Consider the following 22,721-nt stretch of genomic DNA (forward strand, 5'->3'; position numbering starts at 1 on the left):
CGCCGATCCAGACTTTTTAAAAGGGGGGTTCCACTCTGGAATTGCAACTTCAGCCTAGCTGTAAGTCGAAGACCAAAGAAAAAAAGGTCATCACCTACTGACAATAGCTACCCCTCACCATAGATAGTGATACTAAGTTTAACTCTGCACAAAGAATACTGTGACTGCTCTATTAGAGTATCTCAATCTTGATTGCTCCATTAGAGTATCTCGATCTTGACTGCTCCACTAGAGTGTCTCGATCTTGACTGCTCCATTAGAGTATCTCGATCTTGACTGCTCCACTAGAGTGTCTCGATCTTGACTGCTCCATTAGAGTATCTCGATCTTGACTGCTCCACTAGAGTGTCTCGATCTTGACTGCTCCATTAGAGTATCTCGATCTTGACTGCTCCACTAGAGTGTCTCGATCTTGACTACTCTATTAGAGTATCTCGATCTTGACTGCTCCACTAGAGTGTCTCGATCTTGACTACTCTATTAGAGTATCTCGATCTTGACTGCTCCACTAGAGTGTCTCGATCTTGACTGCTCCACTAGAGTGTCACGATCTTGACTGCTCCATTAGAGTATCTCAAGTAAGAGAGGCTCTTTCAAAAGGGGAGCTCCATGGAACCCTTTGAATCCCCCCCCCCCCCACCCCCCTGGATCCGCCCCTGTGGCATAGTAGTTTCACGGTGAGTGAGATGAGGACAGTTAATTTGCTCCACCAGTTGACCCATTAATACAGCTGGGCGGACTGCAGCTGGGGCAATATATTATTTTGTTTCTCTTAGGTGTCTCCTGACAAGTATTAGCTAAAACAGTAAAAACATCACAATAAAAAGTCAAAAATAGAATTAGGTTGTATTTACAAATATATTGAAATACTTAAATGCTGGGACTCATGTTGGGTTTTTGCATTGGTGCTATTTTATGTTTCAGATCAGGAAAGTTAGCCTAAACTGATGCAGGAGAGCAGCTCATTATTCATTACAATTATACAGGCTCTTATATCATTAGAGATAGCTGGATGTTCTATTAGAGTATTTCGATCTGTTATTGATCACTATTCTGCTATCTTAACCACCAAGGCGTCCTGGTGTTAGAAATCCAAGAGCAATAGAGGTTTACACACGCTATTACTTTCCTTGTGTGCTCAACCACAGCCAATGCACCTATTCTGAAATGGGCACGCCCCTACAAAACACAGGTAAAAAAACAGATCCCTTGTGCACTATCACATATAACATTATGTAACTGCCTATACAACCAAGGTATTTTGCCAGGGTACTAAAGAGATTTTTGAAGCAATACCATCTAGGAGAAGCAAGGTAAGGGTAAGGAGAAGCAAGAGGTAAGTTACAAGATTGTAATGCTACTTTTTGTCAGGCGGATTTTAGGCCATGTGTACATTTGCACATGCGTAGTTGTAAAAACACCTGAAAACCAGCCTTCGCTTTGATTGTAAACAGACTAGCACCAGTGTTTATTGTAGGGAACATTAGGACATTGTTTGCTAGAGTTAGAACACTCTCACAAACCTAGTAGTCCGACTTTTACATGTTATGCTTTTATAACATTCTTGTGGCTGCTGTTATATAAATAGTAGCTGTAAAGTTGAATTCCTTAGACAATAGCATATACAGGTTTAAGGTAATCTATGTTTTAGATTATTAGATATGGTGATTTATATATATAGACTCTTTAATTTTAAGAAAAATTTGGTGGAAGTCAAAGGGTTAATTAAAGCTCTATACCTCAACTTCCTCTATGCCTAGCTGTGTAAGCAAGTTACAGTGCTGCTCAAATATAATGTCATCTCATGAGGGTATGAGCAATTAAAAACTCATTTATAAGAGGGTGTGGCACCTGTTTCATCCCATTTCGTTTGGGCTGAATACTCACAAGCAAAATGGATACTACACCCTTTAATTAGCAAGTTTTTTAATCACTCGTACTCTTGCGAGATGGCATTACATTTGAGCAGTACCATAGTTTATTACTTCCACACAATCGTTAACCACTGAGATGATGAAATACTTGTATGATGTCATAATAATGACCAAATTTAGGCGGTGAGACATAACAATGTGGGAGGGGGATTGATACATAAAATAAGCAGTAAGTGACCTTAATACGGTGTAGAGGAACAACTATGACTTACCACTCTACCAAGTTTCGTTTGCTAACAATCAGCCAAACACTTGCTATGGACGATTTTGTAGAGCTAGTCTCATTGAATATTTTGGGGAAATATAGAGCTAGAGTTGAAATACCCGGTATTCTGAATCTCAATATTGAGTATAAAATGGGTAATGGATGCAAGTTTAATGTGGCAGTGTTTAAAATTCAAAATATAAATTTACAAGTGTTGTGATAAACAAGTGTTTGGCATTGGGAACATGCACAAAATTTACTCCAATTTTAACCACATGTTAAAAGGGTTTGACTATTATTATGATTATGATGTGATTTGGGTTGAGGCTAAAAAGCCTGTACACTCATTCAATTACATACATAAATTAGATGCAGTAAACAAAACTTAACTATGAATATAATTATTACATTAACATAAATCTTAAGTCATAAAAGTAATTATCTATAGCTGATTTAAAATTATTTAACGAAGAATTCTCCACAACATCACTTGTAAGATTGTTCCAGTCATTAAATACTCTAGTGCCAAAGTAGTTAACTTGACATGGATGGTAGGCAGAGGGCTTAAGTAATTTGTATGTGTGACCTCTGGTTTGTGTGTTGTGAGAAAGAGTGATAAAGTTGGAGTGATCTAGATCAAAGTAACCATTTAACAACTTGGAAAGAAATATTAAGTCATGATATGGTAAATTCGTTGATGTCAGTCGATCTATGTAAGACTTGTCTCTTAAAGATGACACAAGTTTTGTAGCACACCTAGAAGGCCAACTGTATTATTGACAGCATTATTTATTACTGTTGTTGATCAATTAAACACTTATATCATGATATCCATGGCTAACTCGTAACCAGACAATAAACTCCCTGGATAATTTAATATCATGAAGTATTTAAATTAATTTTGAGCTGGACTTATTCACTTTAGCATAGCAACAAGTCTTAAGCCAACCCAAAGCTCACCTCCTTGAAACCATTGATTTTAATGCAGTGGAGAATCGATTATCCAACCTGATTATCCAAACATTTGATTTTATCCCAACACCAAAGTGACTGCTCAATTAGAGAAAAGTGTTTGCTTTATTAGAGCAATTGAAAGAAGCTCTCAATATTATATCAATGGATATTTGATTATACGTACTATTCAAGTATATAATATAAACATCCCTCCCACACCCCTCCCCCATATTAGTTCAGATAATCGACTAAGTCTATTAATCTTGTTGAGCCACCTGTAATGTTTCTACAAAGTCACCAAATGCAAATGTGATATATTGTATCCTCTCTTCCATCTCCATTAGCCAGTAAATGCTGTACCATTGCTGGCTGATGTGATCAGGGTTTGTGTTGTGTGATTCAGGGCTTCTCAGTCTGTCAGGTTCATCCCCAAGTCGATTGCTCTCAAATCTGTTATAATCACATAGGACATCAGGTATTTAGTTTCCTATTAGAATGCAGGGTACATTAGAGCAATGCAGTAAATGGTTTTCAACTCCCGTTTCATGGGACCAAGAGAAGCTCCCGAACAGCAGCAAGGCTATCCCTACCTCCACTTTGCAGTCGGTACAGGCTCTGACCTATTTGTAATATCAAATATCCATGAGTCCAGGTAACTACTTCCTTGACTCATAGGATGTCAGTTAGACCACCACTAGTTAAACATAGTTGAATTTGGAGTGTAGCTCCTCGACAGATGGAGATAGGATAGGTTTTATCTCCATACTTTAAGGTTAAGGTAATTCGCTTGCATGGTGGAGATAGAGCACCAAAAACAAAAACCATCTGGAGATAGGCACAGTTACCTTACTTTTCAATATCAGTGTAGTTTTAACATCCAAAAAGTGGTCACATGACCAACAATCCCATACCGGATGTGCTCGTGTATGCTATAGTACTACAAGATGTAGAAGTCATTATTTAGGTAAGAAATACTATACCTTGATTAGACGCCACGACATTTATTACTGTAGTTCCAAAAATCAACTATAAATCAGTCACCACGCGATGCTCAAAGATGATGTTTAAGCCTTTATTTTCGAAATTGATTGTGGCACCACTATGGCTACTATTAGGAAATATGGTAGTTGTGTCTTAGGATTAATGAATAAGCTGTCCCAATGTATATAGCTGTGATGGAATTTTTGTTCACATAACCACTTTTTGGATATTTACGTGTGTTAAAATTATCAAACACTGCATGCAATCCAGTAGCAGAATTAGTACTAATGTGTTTTTTTCTGAAAGGTCAGTCTATGTGAAACTCTTCAGAAGCAACAAAAAGAAGTATGCTTCCTATTTTGAGTGGAAACGCTATCCAACTTAGTGACATTTATTTGTGTCAAGACAAAACCTTGTTAACTATGAGGGCAATGGCTTTATGGAAGATGTTGCAATTGTCTACCAGCCCGACACGATTTGGTTTCAGGGTAATTATTAGGTAAAAACCACATATGTTGTTTCACTTGTAATGATTGATCGATTGATTTGGTAAAATTGACTAGTGACTGTCTGTGCTAAAAGTGCATTAGGTGGTAGAAACAAGGAGCCATTGCCCTACCCCCTACTTGAAAGAAAATTTTGAAATACTCTAATAGAGCAGTCAGCTGCTGTACAAGCAGTCACCTTTAAAAGGTGTAAGTAGCTACTACATAAAAATAGACTATTAAGACTTTTTAAAATTTCTTGGAGGTAAGCCCCCAGACTCCCATGAATAACAAACATATCTTCAATTTTGCGTAAATTTCACTGTCAAAGTTGTCCCCTCACTTTTTGGCCTGTTCTACCATCCCACTGGTGTGTACACTGAACATTACAACTAGAGCTGGGTGATATCACAATTTCCTACCATTACCATCTGAAACATCATGACTAAATATCATGATATCCATACTTAGGTGGTATAGCAAAAATGTTTTTCCAAAACCAGCACATTTCTTGGATATAATTTGACTAGCACTTCCATCAAAGAATTGCATAAATATGTGTAAATATGCAGAATTTACACTAAATACAGAGAATTACTGGAATATGATATGACAATACTGCAATTTGAAGACAGTATCATATGTAAATATCATGATATACGATAATATCGTGATATTTCCCGGCACTAATTACAACAACTGCAGGCACAGAAACACCTCCACCAATTTGTGGTACTCCAAATGTTGTAATTAAACAGCCGCTATATATCATAAGTCTAGAAAGGTTTGCACAAGCAAACTTTCACGAATTATGTGTTTTGTGAAATAAACACTCACAAAATTAATTTGCAACTCCCAAATTTATATTGTGTGATATCATTGTCATACCACAGCAGCTGTTACTGGCCGGGTCAGCTATTTGATAGATGGCTAGAGGAAATTAGACTGATCAATACAACATGATTGTGAATGAAACATGAGGGTAGAGGGATGGTGCTAGCAATGTACAACAACTGTGTTGTAGTTGATAAGTTAACAATTCCATATCATAAACTTGCTGGCTTTTAAGCACTGTTGCTTTTAGCATGAATAAGATTTGATGTGGTCCACAAAAAACATTAAAGTTAATGTCATGATTCTGGATGTACATAGTTGTGTGATGTGTTCTTTGTTTAAGTGTACTAACTACTACATTGTTCATTATACTGTGTACAGGACACTATTCATTGTTGGACTACAAGAGAGCTGTGTCTTCAAGTTCCATTATTCCACAGGAGGAAGAGTACACTGAAATACCACAATTGGAAGAGGCTTCACCATCCATCTTGTAAGGACCTTCACTGCACCATTGTATTGGTCAGTACAGATTACCTCTAACATGTACACAGTATAACATTCCTTTTGAGTTACAGTTACTTTAGGATGTTCCTTCATATGGTGGTATATAAATTTAAATGGTCTGCCTGTTTGTGGCTGTATAGTTTCAAGTGTTAAATTGGGAGTGATCTTGTAGACTTGTTGCCTTCTGCTCTCTCCAGTGATATCTCACACAAACTATTAAATGTCTACATATATGCATACCATATATGGTTAAAGTTATCAGACCATGTGCATAATTCCCATTCCTATTCCAGGTGGTTCCCAGTTGAAGACAACACACTTGTGTAGACACTCGACTACATTTACTAGGTATGTGTGTGACATAGTTTGACCACTTGTGTTATTAACTAGACATCGATGCATGCCATGTTGTGTTAGAGTATTCAAGTTGTTTGTTTTCAGTAATAGCTAGGTGTTTAAACATTTCCTATACTCACACATTACAATAGGCTTAGTATTTTGCATCACAGTCACATACAGTGATGCAGAGAATTTTTCATTGTGTACAAGCACTAGTGGACTGTTACTCACTGTACAGGTAGGGCTGTGTGATAACGACCATAAAGCAATTATCAAGATACGTGTATCACCTGTATGACATATTATATAATAGTTATACAGACACAATGTGGAGTCTATGGAATTTATAAACCACGAAGACCTGAATCTATAGTGCACGAGTGAAGTGAGGGTACTACTAAGGGCCTGAGGGGTTTATAGTTCCATAGATTCCACATCGTGTCCGTAAAACTGTTTTAGATACTACACTTAAATTAGTTACCTCTTCCATGGCTGTTTCTACCATACCATCAGCCAAAGCGGTCAGTTACATATCCCACAATAATACTAGTGCCATGGCAACCATGCATGTTCACGTGACACAATTTAGCGGTCCTCATTACATCATTGTACGTTAGGAAGGTGTAGTCTGGTGCCGCCCAACCCTTTGCAAAAGGACGGGCGGCACCAGACAAACTCATAAGATAAAAGTGTATCTTAAACATATGTTATATCGTGCCTGAAGGCATGGAGTATATTAGAAAACAAGGTGGAATATATGAGATTTATTATCCACCCAAAATAACCTAAATAGAGTCAATGGTAATGGTATCTAGCACTAGATGAATTGAAAATTTCAAAGGATTGCATGAAAAAGCCATAAAACAAGAAGGGATCACTGGGGTGGTAATGTGGTAACACAAATCCCTAGTGAGTCATTATAGTCATTCCTAGTCATCATTCGTCATTCAACTAGTGAGTTTAATAGTGCCATAAAAAATGTAGCATTAAAACTCTTGGAAACGGGTCCATAAAAATAACAACACTTAATTGTTTATTGATAATATGTGCAACACAATACAACATGCTTGCAACAAGTTTTGCTTTTAGTAGGGTGAGGGTTGGGTGAATTGTCTACCACTCACAGGAGCTATTATGATGTATTATGTACAATAAGTTTTTTCGTGTCACTTACTAAGTTCTACAAGTACACAAAACATTTGGAATTTCAACTAGAGTAGAGACATTGATAAAAAAGTACTAAAACACAAGCTGGAGTACATGTAGTGTAACATCAGGAGCTCATCGAACCCTATGGACAAGGGAGCGTGTAACTCCATACACTACCAATACTACCGGAGAAATTCAAACATGGCATCCAGTGTTACTATAATTAGTTACATCATTCTTACGTGCAACAGGGATACACTGAATGAGCTGCTACTCCATCGTCTTATGCAAAACTGTTCCAATAGGAAGATCGTCGAGTCGAAGGTAGACCTTGGAATAGTTAAGTGGAGTAATTTAGCGTGATTTCATGACTGCAGAAAGACTGTCCTGCTAAGCCTGTGCTACTATTCCTCCAATCCTCCATCGTGCCATTGAACTTCATTTCCATAGCTTCACTTTGTTGCAGCGGGAACATGACGTATTCGAGCATGTGCCTCCCTAATTAGGAAATTTTAAAAGTTACTTATTATAGTACACGGCAGCCATGTTTGAATTTCGCTGTTTACGGAGTTACGTGCTCCCTTCTCCATAGGATTCGATGTGCTCCTGGTAACATACAATATGATAGTACTGTATAGTAGGGACCACAAAGGTGTGGGCATGGCCCATGAGAATACATCACTCAAAAACCAGCCTCATTTTTCCCAGACGACGATGAGGCAGTATTGGTTAGGCCCAAACAAACCTTGAGATCGACCCAAAATGCTTTCAACAAGTTGCTATGGAATTTTAAATTTGACAATTTTCTAGTGACTGACGGTCTGACTGATGCCTTCAGACAAGTGTAACATGATAATGGCTAATGCTATGGGCTTCGGTCACTTCAGTCCAAGACGTTCCTTTTGACCTACCGCAGTACATACAATGCATTCTTCATGGACTTACCAGTGTCCTCCTTTGTGTCCCATTCATCTTTGCTCACAGGGAAAGTGTTGATTTGGCAGTAGTACATGATGGCTTCCCTTTGTAACAGAAGTTGGCTGTATTTTTCATAGTGGCTACTTTGATTGCAGAGGTGCTTTTCAAACAGTTCTTGATTCGTACTGCTGTATAACAGGTTGAACATACACTACAACAAAGCGTAATGGATACTTCACTTTTCAGATGATAACTGATATAACTGGGGCACACGGCACCATTTCTTCTTTTGATGCGGTGTGCGTGGATTGCAGAGGTGCTTTTTGAACAGTTCTTGATTTGTAATGTTGAGTAACGGGTGACAACGAAGTGTAATGGATACTTCACTTTTCAGATGATAACTGATATAGCTGGGGCGCATGGTTTCTTTTGATCCGATATGTGCATGGGTTCACCAGTCATAATAATTATTTACAAAAAAGTTAACAAACAAGTGCAGAAAAAATTTGGAATTTTCAACTAGAGTAGGGACCATAGCACATCGATAGAAAGTACTGAAACAAGCTGGAGTAGTGCACAATATTGAATCACAGTAAAACAATAAGAAGTGTTACACAGTTGAGTTAGCCTCTCTAATCCGACACTCAATGGGAGCCGTAAATTTTATTGGATTAAGGAGGTTGTTGGATTATCAAGTCACCTCTGTAATCCAACATTGTACAATATCTAGAATTATGTCAGATTATGCAGTAAATTACAGGTAAAACGGATCACACAAAGTATTTTAACATGAATTATTTTTGGAATTTACAAGTATTACAACTTGTTTCTATTAATTAAATGCTTTGGTTGCTTAAAAATTATTGTCTGTGATTGTTTTTAATGTTGCTTGTCAGATTACAAAGGTAAAAAACCAATGTATTTCCAAGTCTATGGAATCAAAATTTGTGTCAGGTTATGGAGTACAGAGGTGTCAGATTACACAGGTTGTGTTTTCTACGCAAAAGTGTTGGTAAATGACATTTTGGTTGGATTAGAGAGGTTCAACTGTATCTACTGTGCATTTCCATTATGGTATCTTGAGCACAGTAGGGATAACACTTCTTATCGTTTTACTGTGATTTAATATAATACACTACTCCAGCTTGTTTCAGTACATTTTATTGATGTGCTATGGTCCCTACTCTAGTTGAAAATTCCAGTTTTTTTTGTGTACTTGTGATATTTAATTGGTTCACAGTAAAACAATAAGAAGTGTTATTTCCCCACTGTGCATTTCCATTATGGTATCTTGAGCGCAGTAGTTCTTATTGTTTTACTGTGATTTAATATCGTGCACTACTCCAGCTTGCTTCAGTACATTTTTTCGATGTGCTATGGTCCCTACTCTAGTTGAAAATTCCAGTTTTTTTTGTGTACTTGTGATATTTAATTGGTTCACAGTAAAACAATAAGAAGTGTCATTTCCCCACTGTGCATTTCCATTATGGTATCTTGAGCACAGTAGTTCTTATTGTTTTACTGTGATTTAATATCGTGCACTACTCCAGCTTGCTTCAGTACATTTTATCGATGTGCTATGGTCCCTACTCTTGTTGAAAATTCCAATTTTTTGTGCACTTGTTTGTTGTAAAATAAAGTTATTATGAGTGGTGAACCCACGCATACCACATCAAGAGAAAAAATGGAGTCACATGCTCAGCTATCAATTATCATCTGAAAAGTGAAGTATCCATTATGCTTCATTGTCCGTATTTTTCATAGTGAGTACTTTGATTGCAGAGGTGCTTTTCACACAGTTTTTGATTCGTAATGCTGTGTAATGCCCCCAACCGGTTGAACATAGCTGATGATTCCCGTTATGAAATGAAGCCATTACGCAAATCGATACCTTTCACTGTCAGAAAAGACACAAAGGAGGGCACTGGTAAGTCAATGAAGAATGCATTGTACATACTACGCTATGCCAAAAGCACGTGTCCAGCTGAAGTGACGTCGAAACAGTGAAAAATCAAGCCTGTAGCCTTAGCCATTATCAAGTTATGCTAGTCTGAAGGCATCAGTCAGTCAGCTACTCAGTTCAGTTAATACTCAGTCAGTAGAAAATTCGATTTTATAAATTAAAAAAAAATTCATAGCAACTTGTTGAAAGCATTTCTGGTCGATCTGAAGGCTTGTTTGGGCTTAGTTTTACTTAACCAATACTGCCTCATCATTGTCAGGGAAAAGTGAGGCTGGTTTTTGGGTATTGTTTTTCATGGGTCATGCCCACACCTATGTGATCTTTACTATACAGTACTATTGTACTGTATGATTATGCTCTAGTACATCAATTGACATGCTTGATTTCTACAATAAATGCTACTAGATTTTTGTCCATGAAATTAGTTGCTACAATTCCATGGAATGTTCATAGATTATAAATGTTAACGCTTCATGGACAAGTTATTTTTCATACAAATTTCTGTATAAATTCATTGCAAAATCTATCCAGAAATTTTACATGAAAACATTTTCATGGACCATTTCATGGCTTCTTTAATGTTTCATGCACAATTCATTGTCAAATTATCTAGTAACAGGAGTTGTTCATAGAACTTCCCTTTTGGAAAAGCCTTAATAGTTATTACTTATGACTAGTGAATCCCATCAAAGAGGAGAATGGCCAGGCATGTCACTGAATTAATTTTGCATTTAAATGTGTACCTCAACAATCAATTACTGAAAACTAAAGTGGGTTTGTTTTCAGTAATGTTCCACATGTTAAACAGCGTTACAAATGAAGAGCAGTTCAAGAAGCACCTCTGCAAGCAATCCAGGGAAGCCACTACGCCCTACCACAAATTACACCTTGAGTTATCAGCAAAGAAAAATGTGACAAAAGGAAGACAAACTCGACAAAGGTAAGTCTGAGGTATGCGTAAAGGCACCTGTTGGGCTGAGGTGATGTTTAACAGTGGAAACAAAATTCCACTGAATACAATTTGCAGCAACTTGCTAGAGCATTTTGGGTTGCATATGGGGTACTTTTGGGCTTGATTATACTACCAAGGTGCCATGAAGGTATTGTGAGGCTGGTTTTGGGGGTTTTTGGCCAGAAAAAGCAACCTTCATGATCCAGTACTATTGTACTGTATGATTAGAGCCTCAAAGCTGTTATGTATATGTGGGACCCACAGTATCGCTTTTATTTCCTTGTGACATGTATTAAGTATACACACAGGTAGATGATACAAGAGTCACTGAGGCTCGTTTTATTGGGAATATTGCAGATCATAGTAGTGGAGCGATATGTGCTGATCCTCATCTGCTACTGAGTAGTGCTGTGAATCTGCAGAGTTTACTAAAACCAGTTATAAGGTGAATAATTGAATATTGACTGGTTATTGTCTGATTGTAAATTAGCAGACATAATGGTACTCAACATGCCTGTTGGAAACCTTAGGGTGGTACCCCAAAGGGACATTGGGAACAGTGAAATTGAAACTGACAATGGAAACTGAAATTGCATGGTCGAAACTTCATAAATTGTACCTCTTTACAAAAACCACAGACTACCACTATAAGACCACCTCTATAATAAGACCACTTTGTTACAGTGGGCACGTGAAGTAAGTCCAAAAATAACTTTAGGACCAAGCCTCAATAATCAGTTCTCAATTTTAACCTCCACTTAGATAAGTCACTAAATAACAAGTCCAGTTGTGTAGAAGCACTTACAAAATCAATTTTATATACGGTCTCAATTTACAAAATAATGAAGCACATCATAATGGCTATATGGGAATGTATTGTTCATAAGGTTAGCTAACTAATAAGTACTGTACTATATTAATGTATATAATTATGGCTTTTTTGTAGGAGGGGAATTCGAAGAGTGTGGTGGATTCTCAGTAGACATCTTGTGCAATCCTCTGCCCAATAATAAGAAAACCCAGTCTGGCTATGCAAGACCATAAAATAATGGTAGCTATTTTTAATATGTAAGTGTACAAACTGGCCCCAAAAGCTCTAGCTATATATGATTTAAATTAATTTTCAACATACTGAAATTGGAGTTTTCATTACCAAACAACATAAAGCAGTTTCCAGGAATTGTCTGAGATAGCAAATGAGAGTACTCGGTAGTAGTGCTGTGAACTGGTATAGAAAAACTGGTACAGTGAAACCTCGATTATCCGAACACCGATTAACCGAACTCTTGATTGTCACGAACACCAAATCAACTGCTCAATTAGGGTATTTTGTCAACAAGCGTATGCTTTCAGTATATAAATGTATGGAAGTTCGATTTTATGTACTGTTTGATTATATGAACACCCTTTCCCCCCAATTAGTTCGGATAATCGAGGTTCCACTGTAAATCAGTATTGTGTAAGTCAAGCCAATCATTGGCTAAGAAGCCTTTAAACTGGTTTTGCCCACCCACTTAATTACCCCTGCTGACATGTGTTAACATCACAACATAACCTCAAAGCATGTGCAAATATGTGATTGTAATAACTGTTATTCTAAGGCAGGATGTTTGGAAATTGAAAACTAAAACTGAATGGAAAGCTGAAACTGAAATCATTCAAAACTTGTGAAATATAGCTAATACTACTCACCTCTTTACAAAGACCACCTCTATGATAAGACCACCTTTATGATAAGACCACCTTTATGATAAGACCACCTCATTATAGTGACCTTGTTATTTAGGTTTCAAACGTACTTCTTGACTACTTCAAGTGTCAGGCTAACTTCACATTCTCACAAAACTATGATGACCTTGTACACAAAAATTCAAGAAAGCTTTTTTGAAAACAGTCACTGAATAATGACTCATTTTACTATAGTGTAATCTAATTAATCAAGATACCTATGAGACTAACAAATTATGATTTGGTATTAATGAGATAACTCGAATGGGCATACATAATTTATACTGGTGTTGTGTGGGAGGAGTTAGTAAAATACAAAACATTTTGTCTGTGTTGTTGAAGTGTGTATGAGCAAATTAAGAAACACCTCAAGCAGGCAAGCATGTGCTACTACCGTAATTCGCATTTATTTTCACACCAAATTTTTGTGATAAAATTTTTTCATGTAAAAATATTTTTGTATGATATACATGAATGACTGCTCTATTAGAGTAGTTTGATCTTCTGTAAAAAATTTTGTGTAAGAAATTTTCGAACAAGTTTTTGCATACGAAAATTATTTTACAATGAAAAAAAACAAATTACGGTATGTATGTATATGCACATGCCTACATTACTTAATATTACCCCTTTGGTATAAAGATCAACACACAATTTTACTTTCTTAGCTTGTCTACAAAGTCAAACCATTTACACTGAGACAGTGTAGAGTCATCAACTTACTACTAGCTAGTGTGATGCAGTTTGAACCAGTTCAAAAGGAGGACAACTTTACCATATAAGACACAAGTTGACCACGTGGCTGGACCTAATTGTGTGTCCTTCTATGGAGTATCCACTAAATGCTATAAACAAGCTGTTGACACTGTTTATCTGCTACCTAACAGTTGTCATGATGAAAAGTGAGTTTACATATGTATGCACGTACATACGTACCCATATTGCATGAATGCATGCACGCAGGCAATCCTTCAGTCATGCCTACATTGGGTAACCGATTAGAGGTGCACCGATATGGAAATTTTCCAATATACCGATAACCGATATATTGGCTACAAAAATTACCGATTCCGATATTGATACCGATATCTGAAATTAAAAGGTTTTCAGTATGGACACTACAATAAATATTTTAAAATGTGGCAAAAAGCTTAAAAGGTGGTCACTAAAACCTATGTAAAGAAAAAAACAAAGAATTGTGAAAAGGTGATCACAAAAAGGTGTGCAAAAGAGAAGAAAAAAGTGACCAACTCAAGATTTGAACCCTGGCCATCATGAAAACCTCTACTACTTGAGCCTCACACTTTAACCATTGCACTACCAAGTCAACTGTAATGTACTTTGGACAATTTTAGTACTTATGTGTAATATCTGCTAAAAAGTCAACTTTTCATCGATCGCGATATCAGTACCGATACCGATACCGATATTGGTGCACCTCTATAACTGATGCCTATGAACTACCGTATACTAACAAACACACAGCACACATGCATGTACACATGCTCACACTATACACACGCATGTATATATAAACACACACACATACACACGTGCGTGTGTACCATATACGTACAATTTTTTGAGCCATAATTTTGCCAATTTCAAAGTTGTTTGGCTGTCCACAAAATTTTCATTCTCAAACATTAACAACTGTCAGGAATCCAGGATTGGCATGCTATATAACAAGTAACCTGAGTGTAAAATGAGTGCTCCTTAATTTGCAAAATTCCCATTAATCTGTGAAATCACCTACATACCTTGATATTTTACACATAACACTCACACTCACACACACACACACACACACACACTTACTGCCTGTACTATCTAGATTTCGTAGTCCTGCTATGTGGCTATGAGAGAATCCTGGCAGAGTTACCAGCTGGGTTTGGACTAGTACTAGACCCAGCAGTAGTTATAGCAACAACCACCAATGGAACTAACCCTGGTAACCTGATATCATTCCCTGTTTGTGGTGAACAGTCTGTTCTCACTTTATAAGCAACTGATCAACTATTGAACCACATCAGCACTAACCTCTAAGTACAGGTACAGTATATGTGGAGTGTGTTTGCTATAGTGCTTTGTTTAATGCATGAAGACATTTTGGAAAAGTAAATTTATACTCTGACTAAAGAATTAGAGCCTTTATTTTTGCACACAAAAGTAGAGCCTTACAAGTTTGCTGGTATTCTATGTAACTCTTGTTTGCTGTGGCATAGTTCTAGTTCCGTATTGATTTTTCTTGAAGTTTATCGTCGTACACAAAGGGTACACCACAATGTATACACTCGCTGCAGGGGTATTCTGATCACATGATGTAGAAGTATATAGTATGGTTGGTACATTTTGTATTATAGGTGGCAGGAGAAGATGACACTCCTGGAGTTCTCCTACAGCTCAATAACATGTGACTGTCTCAGGAAAAATCCGACTTGTTTGCACAAGCATGTGTATTGAGAAAAACAAAATTTTAAAAATTTATAAACTTACGCATGCTACAAAAACTACGCAAGTATTTATCGGACCATTACTCGGAGAAAGAATACTCAAATTGATTAAAACTATACAGCATCTTATTTGCCTGCTAATGGAGAGTTTGAAAATCTTTGTTTCGTTTCTGTAGCCCAACCGGTATGCACGTCACATGCATTTGTTTATGATGCAGTAAATGTAAACAAGATTGTCGTCATTTCTTCAACTAAACCGCATATGCGTAATTGACTACAGGGCTAACACTATACCTGCCAATCCATGTTGAACATTTTAAGCCAAATTTCAATTTTGTAGACTAATGCAAGCGGAAGTTATGGCTACGAATGTAAGTGCCTGTAGTTTATTTTCAGTATAGTCACTGTATAAATCGATTATCTTGCTCTTCCTACTGTCTATCACTATAATTCCAAAACTACTCACTACAGAAGGCTGAAACTTTGATGATCCATTCCTTGGACACTGCAAATAATACTGAGAAAATTTTTTTTGGAAGTTGTGCAAACAAGTTGGGTTTTTGCTGAGATGGTCACAGGTCATTATGAGTGTCCTGGATGTAAAATTTAAATTGATAGTGCATTTGACAAAAGCTCTTTTTGTGTGCAAATGTATTGAAATCTGAGGTTAAAACTCATCCACTCATGAAAATTTGCGCTACAAAAATGCATACACATTCCACACAACCAACCTCCTCCAATATGGTTGGTGTTATTGTAATAATGGTTTGATGATTATTTTATAGGTGCTGGTAGCTAAAAAGAAGAGGTGACCTCAGCGTTTATTCTAGGATTTCTCCTTTGGGTGGGAGTCAAGAATTTGGGGGGTGACCAGGTGAAAGTCTACATAAAGTTGTGGAAATAGTTGCCAAACTGGTTAGTCATTTAATCAAGGCTGTGTCATGAGTGTTGATTTTGATTTTGTAATTAGGTGAAACCAGATCCTATGGTTGGTAGAACTTGATGCATGAGTGTAGTAGTGATGACATAATGATTTAATATCTAGGACACCACGTGCACCTCATGTACACAACTATTCTATTAATATAGTGCACTATGTATATTATTTTGAAACTGTTAAACAAACGATTTGTGTGAGATCACTGAGATATCGAATGTACAGTATTGACCATCACTGTATCCACAAAGCACTAGCAAATTAAAAGATCTGCATGGGTGAACTTATGCTGAAATATTAGGGAATTTTCATGATTTTTTAAAATCAGGCTTTCTGAGATTAAATCTAGGAGTATTTTTGCTGGCTGTGCATGCCATTTTGAAAGCAAACTGGCTTATAAATTTTTACAAAATTACACTTTATGAGGTTGAATTTAAGGACATTTTTGAGAGTTAAGCATGCTATTTAGAAAAAAACTGAAAAGCTGGGTAAATTTCACAGGAAAAACATCAACTGTCTGGTAGTCCAGAACACACCTCATATCTTGTACCTCAGAACACACCATGATATCATGGTCCTCAGAAATTCATTGTCCACGTCACGTGTCTGAAATTGGAAATGTGTCCTGTGCAGCATTTGAAATTCAGGACATACCATATATATCATGCACCTCAAAACACATCTTATGTCATGTTCTTCAGGACACACCATATCTTTTAACTTAGGACACACCATATACCATGCACTTCAGGGCACAACATATAATTATCTTGTACTTCAGGACACAACATCACCTAAGCACATACCATATGCCACCCACTTCAGAACACACCATATATCAGGACATCCACTGTGCACATCATGTGTCTGAAAATCAGAAACGTGTTCTGTGCTATAGTCAAATTTCACAGGGCATATGATGTGTCCACAAGTACAGTAAATTTGAACTTTTCTTTGAGTTTCCTTTGCCTGCCCTGTACCAGGAAACATAAATTTTTTCCAGTGAATTTAGGCTCTCAGATATTGAATAGCCATCACTATAATTTTTGTTATTTGTATGTACCCTATACAAGAGATTTTTAAAAATTAAATGATCTGATACTGATTTGAGAGCATTTTTAAAGTTGCATTTGCAATTTATAACCAGGGAAAATTGGATATATTTAATGCTCTAAGATTTAATCTGAAAGCACTTTTGATAACTTTTGTGTGCTACCGTAGACTCTGGTTATTAGGCGCATGCGCTTATAATTTTCGGAGGAATTATTTGTGAAATTTACTATGCTTGTTAAGCGCATGCGCTTATAAATTATGGTAAGGAATTTCTGCTAGGAGGGAATTAGTACCCACTACAGTTTTCAAGAGATTTGAACACCAGTTAATAGTTTGTTTCAGTCGTGGAAATGGAAATCCTTAGAAGCCAGGTAGCAGCTATAGCTGTAGTTATTACAGATGGCAGTATCTGCTAGACATGGGCCTAGCGAGGTATCGAGTGTGCTGTGACATGTCTGATTCATTCTGACAACAATTCTACGTAGTACGAGGTGGCAGAGGCGATTTCAACCATATATGCACTTAACAAACAGGTGTCTAGCACAAGTCTACCATATGCGCTTAACAGGCAATGTGCGTCTAATAACCGGAGTCTACGGTATTTAATAACAAGCTTTAGTGTACTAGTCACTCACAATTTTAGAGGGTGAGTCTGAGATTTTAGGGGGGGGAGGGGAAGTTCCCTAGAATAAACATTGGGTGACCTTTATTTGTTTGTTAACCATTGTATTGTGAATTACAAGTGGTCAACAACAGTATGTACATAATACTGTCCATTATTTGGCCTCACTTACATGAGTAGGTCTGCAGTATGAATTAATTGTTAGCTGAGGTGTCAAACACAAAAACACAATTTTATGTACATTAACTCTATACTACACACTATGAAAGTGTTTGAGTGTGTGATCCATGGCATTTAATCTACTCAAGTTGTGAGCACCACTGATCATTGTTGCAGATAACACTTTGTAAGTGAGCTAAATTTTAACTAAGATAATAATACCCTTACCAATACACTCACTATTATATCACATTATCTACAGTATAGATTATTATGTAAAAGTTTTGATAATACTTCTGTTAGAAAACAGTGCTAGTGTTTAAAACATAACCCAAGTTTTCATCTAACTAGATAATGTATGCATGCACAGCAGTTCCAGTTACAAAAGTAGTAATACTGTCATTGTATAGCAAGTTCGTTTAGCAGATTTGCCTTAACTTCCTTAGCTAAATTGGGGTTACCAGATTTATCCAGAGCTTTCAAAACTTTATTCCATGTTCTCTCACCACGCTGTAAGAACTTGCGGTACAACGCTAACTTGCAACTGTTGACATCTTTGTTCTCGTTGTTCGTCTTGATTTCCTAAAAATTTCACCAATTCTTATCACATAACCTGCTAGGTGAAAACTCAAGTAGTCTGCATTTTTGTTGTTGGAGGGAAAACCAATGGACTGTTACAGTTTTGAGTAAACAATAGAGAACAGGAATAACAAGGTACGTAATTGATTTGTATAGCAACTGTACATTAAACAGGTGCTTGCATGTCTAATTGATCATAAGTCACCAGTGCAACAGTCTTAATCATCAAGGTATAGTTTTGGCCTACATCCAACTTATGCTTATAATCAAGCTCAGAAATGTTCACATTTTACTGCAATGTCAACAAACATATGTACAGTAACTCATGTTTGCTTAACATCAAACGACACTAATTATCTTGCTTTCTATGAATGGGTGAATACAATGGTATCAATTTGAGTATCGTTTCACTGTTTATTGAAGTAATTTAAAATTGGTTCTGAAGTAGTTAAAAAGCACATGTTTTAATTTCAAGAACACAACTATTATGCAGACTAATTGGGTTTTCACTCAGCTGGTCATATACATTATCATTATGATGGTTAGTGGGATCACCAAAGATACACAGACACGTGTGTTCACCTCTTGCAATACACTCATAAATCAGCTAAAAATCTTGTAGCAGCTGCTGTTGACATCAGTTTGACAAGTCATAAGTTTCATCGATTGTGTATATTAAGCATTGCAATCTCTATACAAGACCTTGTAGTGGCCTGTATTTGGGACTTGACTTCTATTTGAGCCACACTTTAATGTGGATAAATACATTAGCAACACTCTCACTGCCACAACCGCCATATGGCGGTTTTGATACATAAACACCTGTAGCATCACATTCTGAATGCTTTGTAATTTCAGTTGAGTGTTTTAGTAGCCCCTGCACATATCCTGTAGCAAGCATGCCCTTAAGTGAACGGGAACAGGGATAACCGGACTTTCGCACACTATTGTAAAATTCTTATTTTTCCTTAAACTTGTATAGGTTGGAGTGGTGTGTTGCTACTTTTGTACGCCTTGAAACAGTGACCTCGTACCTGCATGTATGCACATGTGCACTTGCTCAAATGCTGGAAAACTAGACTTAGAGATAATCGCTTCAACTGCAAACAGGTTAGCAATGTTTATTGTATTATTATAAACAGTGCTAGCCCGTAAAGTTGTGAAATTTCACATTTGGTTTCACTTAGATTGATTTTTGCACTTTATAATGGTTCCGTGGTTGCTCTTGTGTAAATAACAACTCAATAATCGGATTTATTGAGTAATTTGATACAATTATCTGGACCCTACTTCTCGGTTAACTGAACTACGGAAATGAACAGTAGTGACTGTTCTGTTAGGGTATTTGAAAATACAAAAATATCTACCAATGTTCTTTATGCTATTTTTAGTTTCAGAGATATTGACTTTTCAGACTTATGGACTAACCCTGGTCCTAAGGGGTTCGGATAATCGAGGTGTCACTGTACAATTTTTATATGATTATATGGTATGGTGTGTAAGTTACAGCAGTTTACAAACAGTAGATTGGAGTCTACAAATTTGACAGTGAGAGGGATAACTACTGAAAATAATTAATGTCTACTTAACATGCTGGTAAATTCGTTAATACAGTTTATCATACAGTACTATATTAGGGATCATGGAGAATAGGGATTTTTTGCCCAATTATATCACCTAAAAACCAGCCTCACTTTACCTTCATAACAGCTTGGCAGTATTGGCTAGACAAAGCCAAGCCCGAAAATGTTTTCAGACACACTTTAAACCATTCTAGAAAGTTTCTATGAAATTTTTAAAATTTTGTATTTAACAGAATTTTCTACTAACTGACTGACTGACTGACTGCCTGACTGATGCCTTCAGCCAAGCGTAACTCAACTTTGGTTAGAGCTACGGGCTAGATTTCTTCACTATTCGACGTCGCTTCTTCCGGAGATGTGCCTTTTTGCCAACCGCTGTAGCTACAATGAGTGCATCATGGACTTACATTTGTCCTCCTTTGTGTCCCATTTCTTTTCGCTGACACCACAAAGGTGTCAATTCGCAGTAGTGTGCAATGGCTTCTCAATAGTTTGCTACACAAAAATTGTCCGTATTTTCCGTAGCGAGTGGATTGCTTGTAGAGGCAGTTGTCGTACTGTTCTTCATTAGAAACGCTGTGTAATGTGCTCAACATAGCTTGAAACGAAGCGTAACAGCTACTTCACTTTTCATTAATTGATAGTTGGGGCGTGCATCAATATTTGTAGTGAGTGATCGTGCTAATAGAGGAAGTTGTTGTACTCTTCTTCATTCGAAATGCTGTGTAACGTGCTGAACATAGCTTGACACAAAGCGTAACAGCTACTTTTCATTAATTGATAGTTGGGGTGCGCGTCTAGACATTTTTAACAATGCCAGGCGCAATTCATTCTTTTGATGCAGTATGCACAGGTGCACCAGTCATAATTATGTTACAAAAAAAGTAAACAAACAAGTGCATTGAAAAATTAGGAATTTCAAGTTCGATTAGTTATCATAGAAATAAAAAGTAAGGAAACAAGGAGGCTGCCTATACATGCAGGTATACAAGTGGATATTTAATCCCAAATTCACTCATGGGTATACAGAGTGAATTAGGGAGTAAATGTCCACTTGTATACCTGCAGGTATAGGCAACCTCCCTTGTTTCCTTACATTTTATTTCTATGATCCTTAATCGAACTTGAAATTCCTAATTTTCCATTGCACTTGTATTATTAATACTATAGCACTGATCCTACCCCCAACATTATTGAAAACAGTACCATATGTTAGAGTTAAAGCACCGCCGCGCGTGTGTACGGAAAATACAATATGAGGGGGTGTGTCGAGAGGCTAATACAGCACGAGGCGAAGCCGAGTGCTGTATTTGCCTCGAGACACCCCCTGAGTGCTATATTTTTCGTACACACAAGCAAGGCGGTGCTTTAAGTGTTATATTGTACTTCCTGGTCGCATCTGGCTCGGAGCGATTTTCTCTAGTACTCAAACCGCTGCGATTTTCGGTGATAAGGATATCAGTAAGTGTTTAACTAATCTATTTCTAGTCGTAGAATGAACTAATAGGATTAGTTTGGCTAGTTTTAGCGATTTACAATATCACGCACGTGATCAATCGTGCTGTCTTAGTGGAGTCATGTTTAGAAAGCTTCGTGATCAGACTATCAGTAAGTGTTTATACACTAGCTGTAGAACGAACTCGTAGGATTAGTTTGGCTGGTTTTAGCGATTTACAGTGTGTTGTTTACATAACATTCCACAAATAAATTCTCCGCATAACTGTATTGTATTTGCCCAAGTGTGCTGTATTTGCCCAATTAAGTGCATAACTGTACTGTATGACTCATACAGTACAGTTATGCAGTTGATTAGTACTGTATGGACAATATGATACGCGGCATCGCTTTGATCCTACCACGCAAAGTACAATATATCCATCTATAGTATACAATTATTGTATAAGGTATAATTTTATTCCAACTAGCTGCATGGCATCTGTTTTTTTCTTTTAAAGTAGCTCAACATCTTTTACATTGCAAGTGCAATTTTAAATTAGGGATCAGTCATAGAAATACAAGTAGTGAAACAAAGCAGGTCACTTACACCTACACATAATTATAGTAGTGAACATTTAATCCCTACTTTAGTCTATACCCATGACTGAATTAAGGATTAAACAAGTCGATGTTATGCTACTTCTAAAAACAAGGCGCCCATGCAGTTAATACTATCCCATTCTAACTAAATAGGCAATTAATCAACCATGTATGTAATTTGTAATTCAGTTGATATTCATGCTATTGCTATTATTAATTCAGCTAGATAATTAGATTTGTAAATACTGTAATTTAGCGTATTTCATAATTCATGAATTATTTTGTAATTTGGTAACTATGTTGCTGTGCGCTTCTAAGGAAGTGTAACTACAACAAACCATTTTAAATT

The 22,721-nt window shown here is 36.8% G+C and overlaps 2 protein-coding genes across 12 annotated transcripts in view; one reads left to right on the forward strand and one right to left on the reverse strand.

Moving 5' to 3' along the window:
* Positions 1-16,539, forward strand: part of LOC136262585 (uncharacterized) — a 120,484-nt gene extending 103,945 nt beyond the window's left edge. Inside the window, exons 2-11 of one of the 10 annotated variants that reach the window (XM_066056946.1) lie at positions 925-1,192; positions 1,240-1,313; positions 5,775-5,886; positions 6,194-6,248; positions 11,579-11,666; positions 12,168-12,289; positions 13,618-13,851; positions 14,784-15,001; positions 16,188-16,317; positions 16,373-16,539. In XM_066056946.1, the coding sequence (XP_065913018.1) occupies positions 1,168-1,192; positions 1,240-1,313; positions 5,775-5,886; positions 6,194-6,248; positions 11,579-11,585 (273 nt within the window). In that variant the 5' untranslated portion in view covers positions 925-1,167 and the 3' untranslated portion in view covers positions 11,586-11,666; positions 12,168-12,289; positions 13,618-13,851; ... (1 more) ...; positions 16,188-16,317; positions 16,373-16,539. Of the gene's footprint in view, positions 1-924; positions 1,193-1,239; positions 1,314-5,774; positions 5,916-6,193; positions 6,249-11,529; positions 11,667-12,167; positions 12,290-13,617; positions 13,852-14,783; positions 15,002-16,187; positions 16,318-16,372 lie in introns of all 10 variants that reach the window. The other 9 variants (XR_010704229.1, XM_066056948.1, XM_066056949.1 and 6 more) reach the window with 9 other exon arrangements.
* A 1,906-nt stretch (positions 16,540-18,445) lies between these two features.
* Positions 18,446-22,721, reverse strand: part of LOC136262574 (death-associated protein kinase 1-like) — a 70,146-nt gene continuing 65,870 nt past the window's right edge. For both annotated transcript variants that reach the window (XM_066056907.1, XM_066056908.1), the window contains one exon: positions 18,446-18,755. In XM_066056907.1, the coding sequence (XP_065912979.1) occupies positions 18,573-18,755 (183 nt within the window). In that variant the 3' untranslated portion in view covers positions 18,446-18,572. The remainder of the gene's footprint in view (positions 18,756-22,721) is intronic.

This window comes from Dysidea avara, chromosome 7 (genome assembly GCF_963678975.1).
Source record: "Dysidea avara chromosome 7, odDysAvar1.4, whole genome shotgun sequence".
Taxonomy (NCBI): domain Eukaryota; kingdom Metazoa; phylum Porifera; class Demospongiae; order Dictyoceratida; family Dysideidae; genus Dysidea; species Dysidea avara.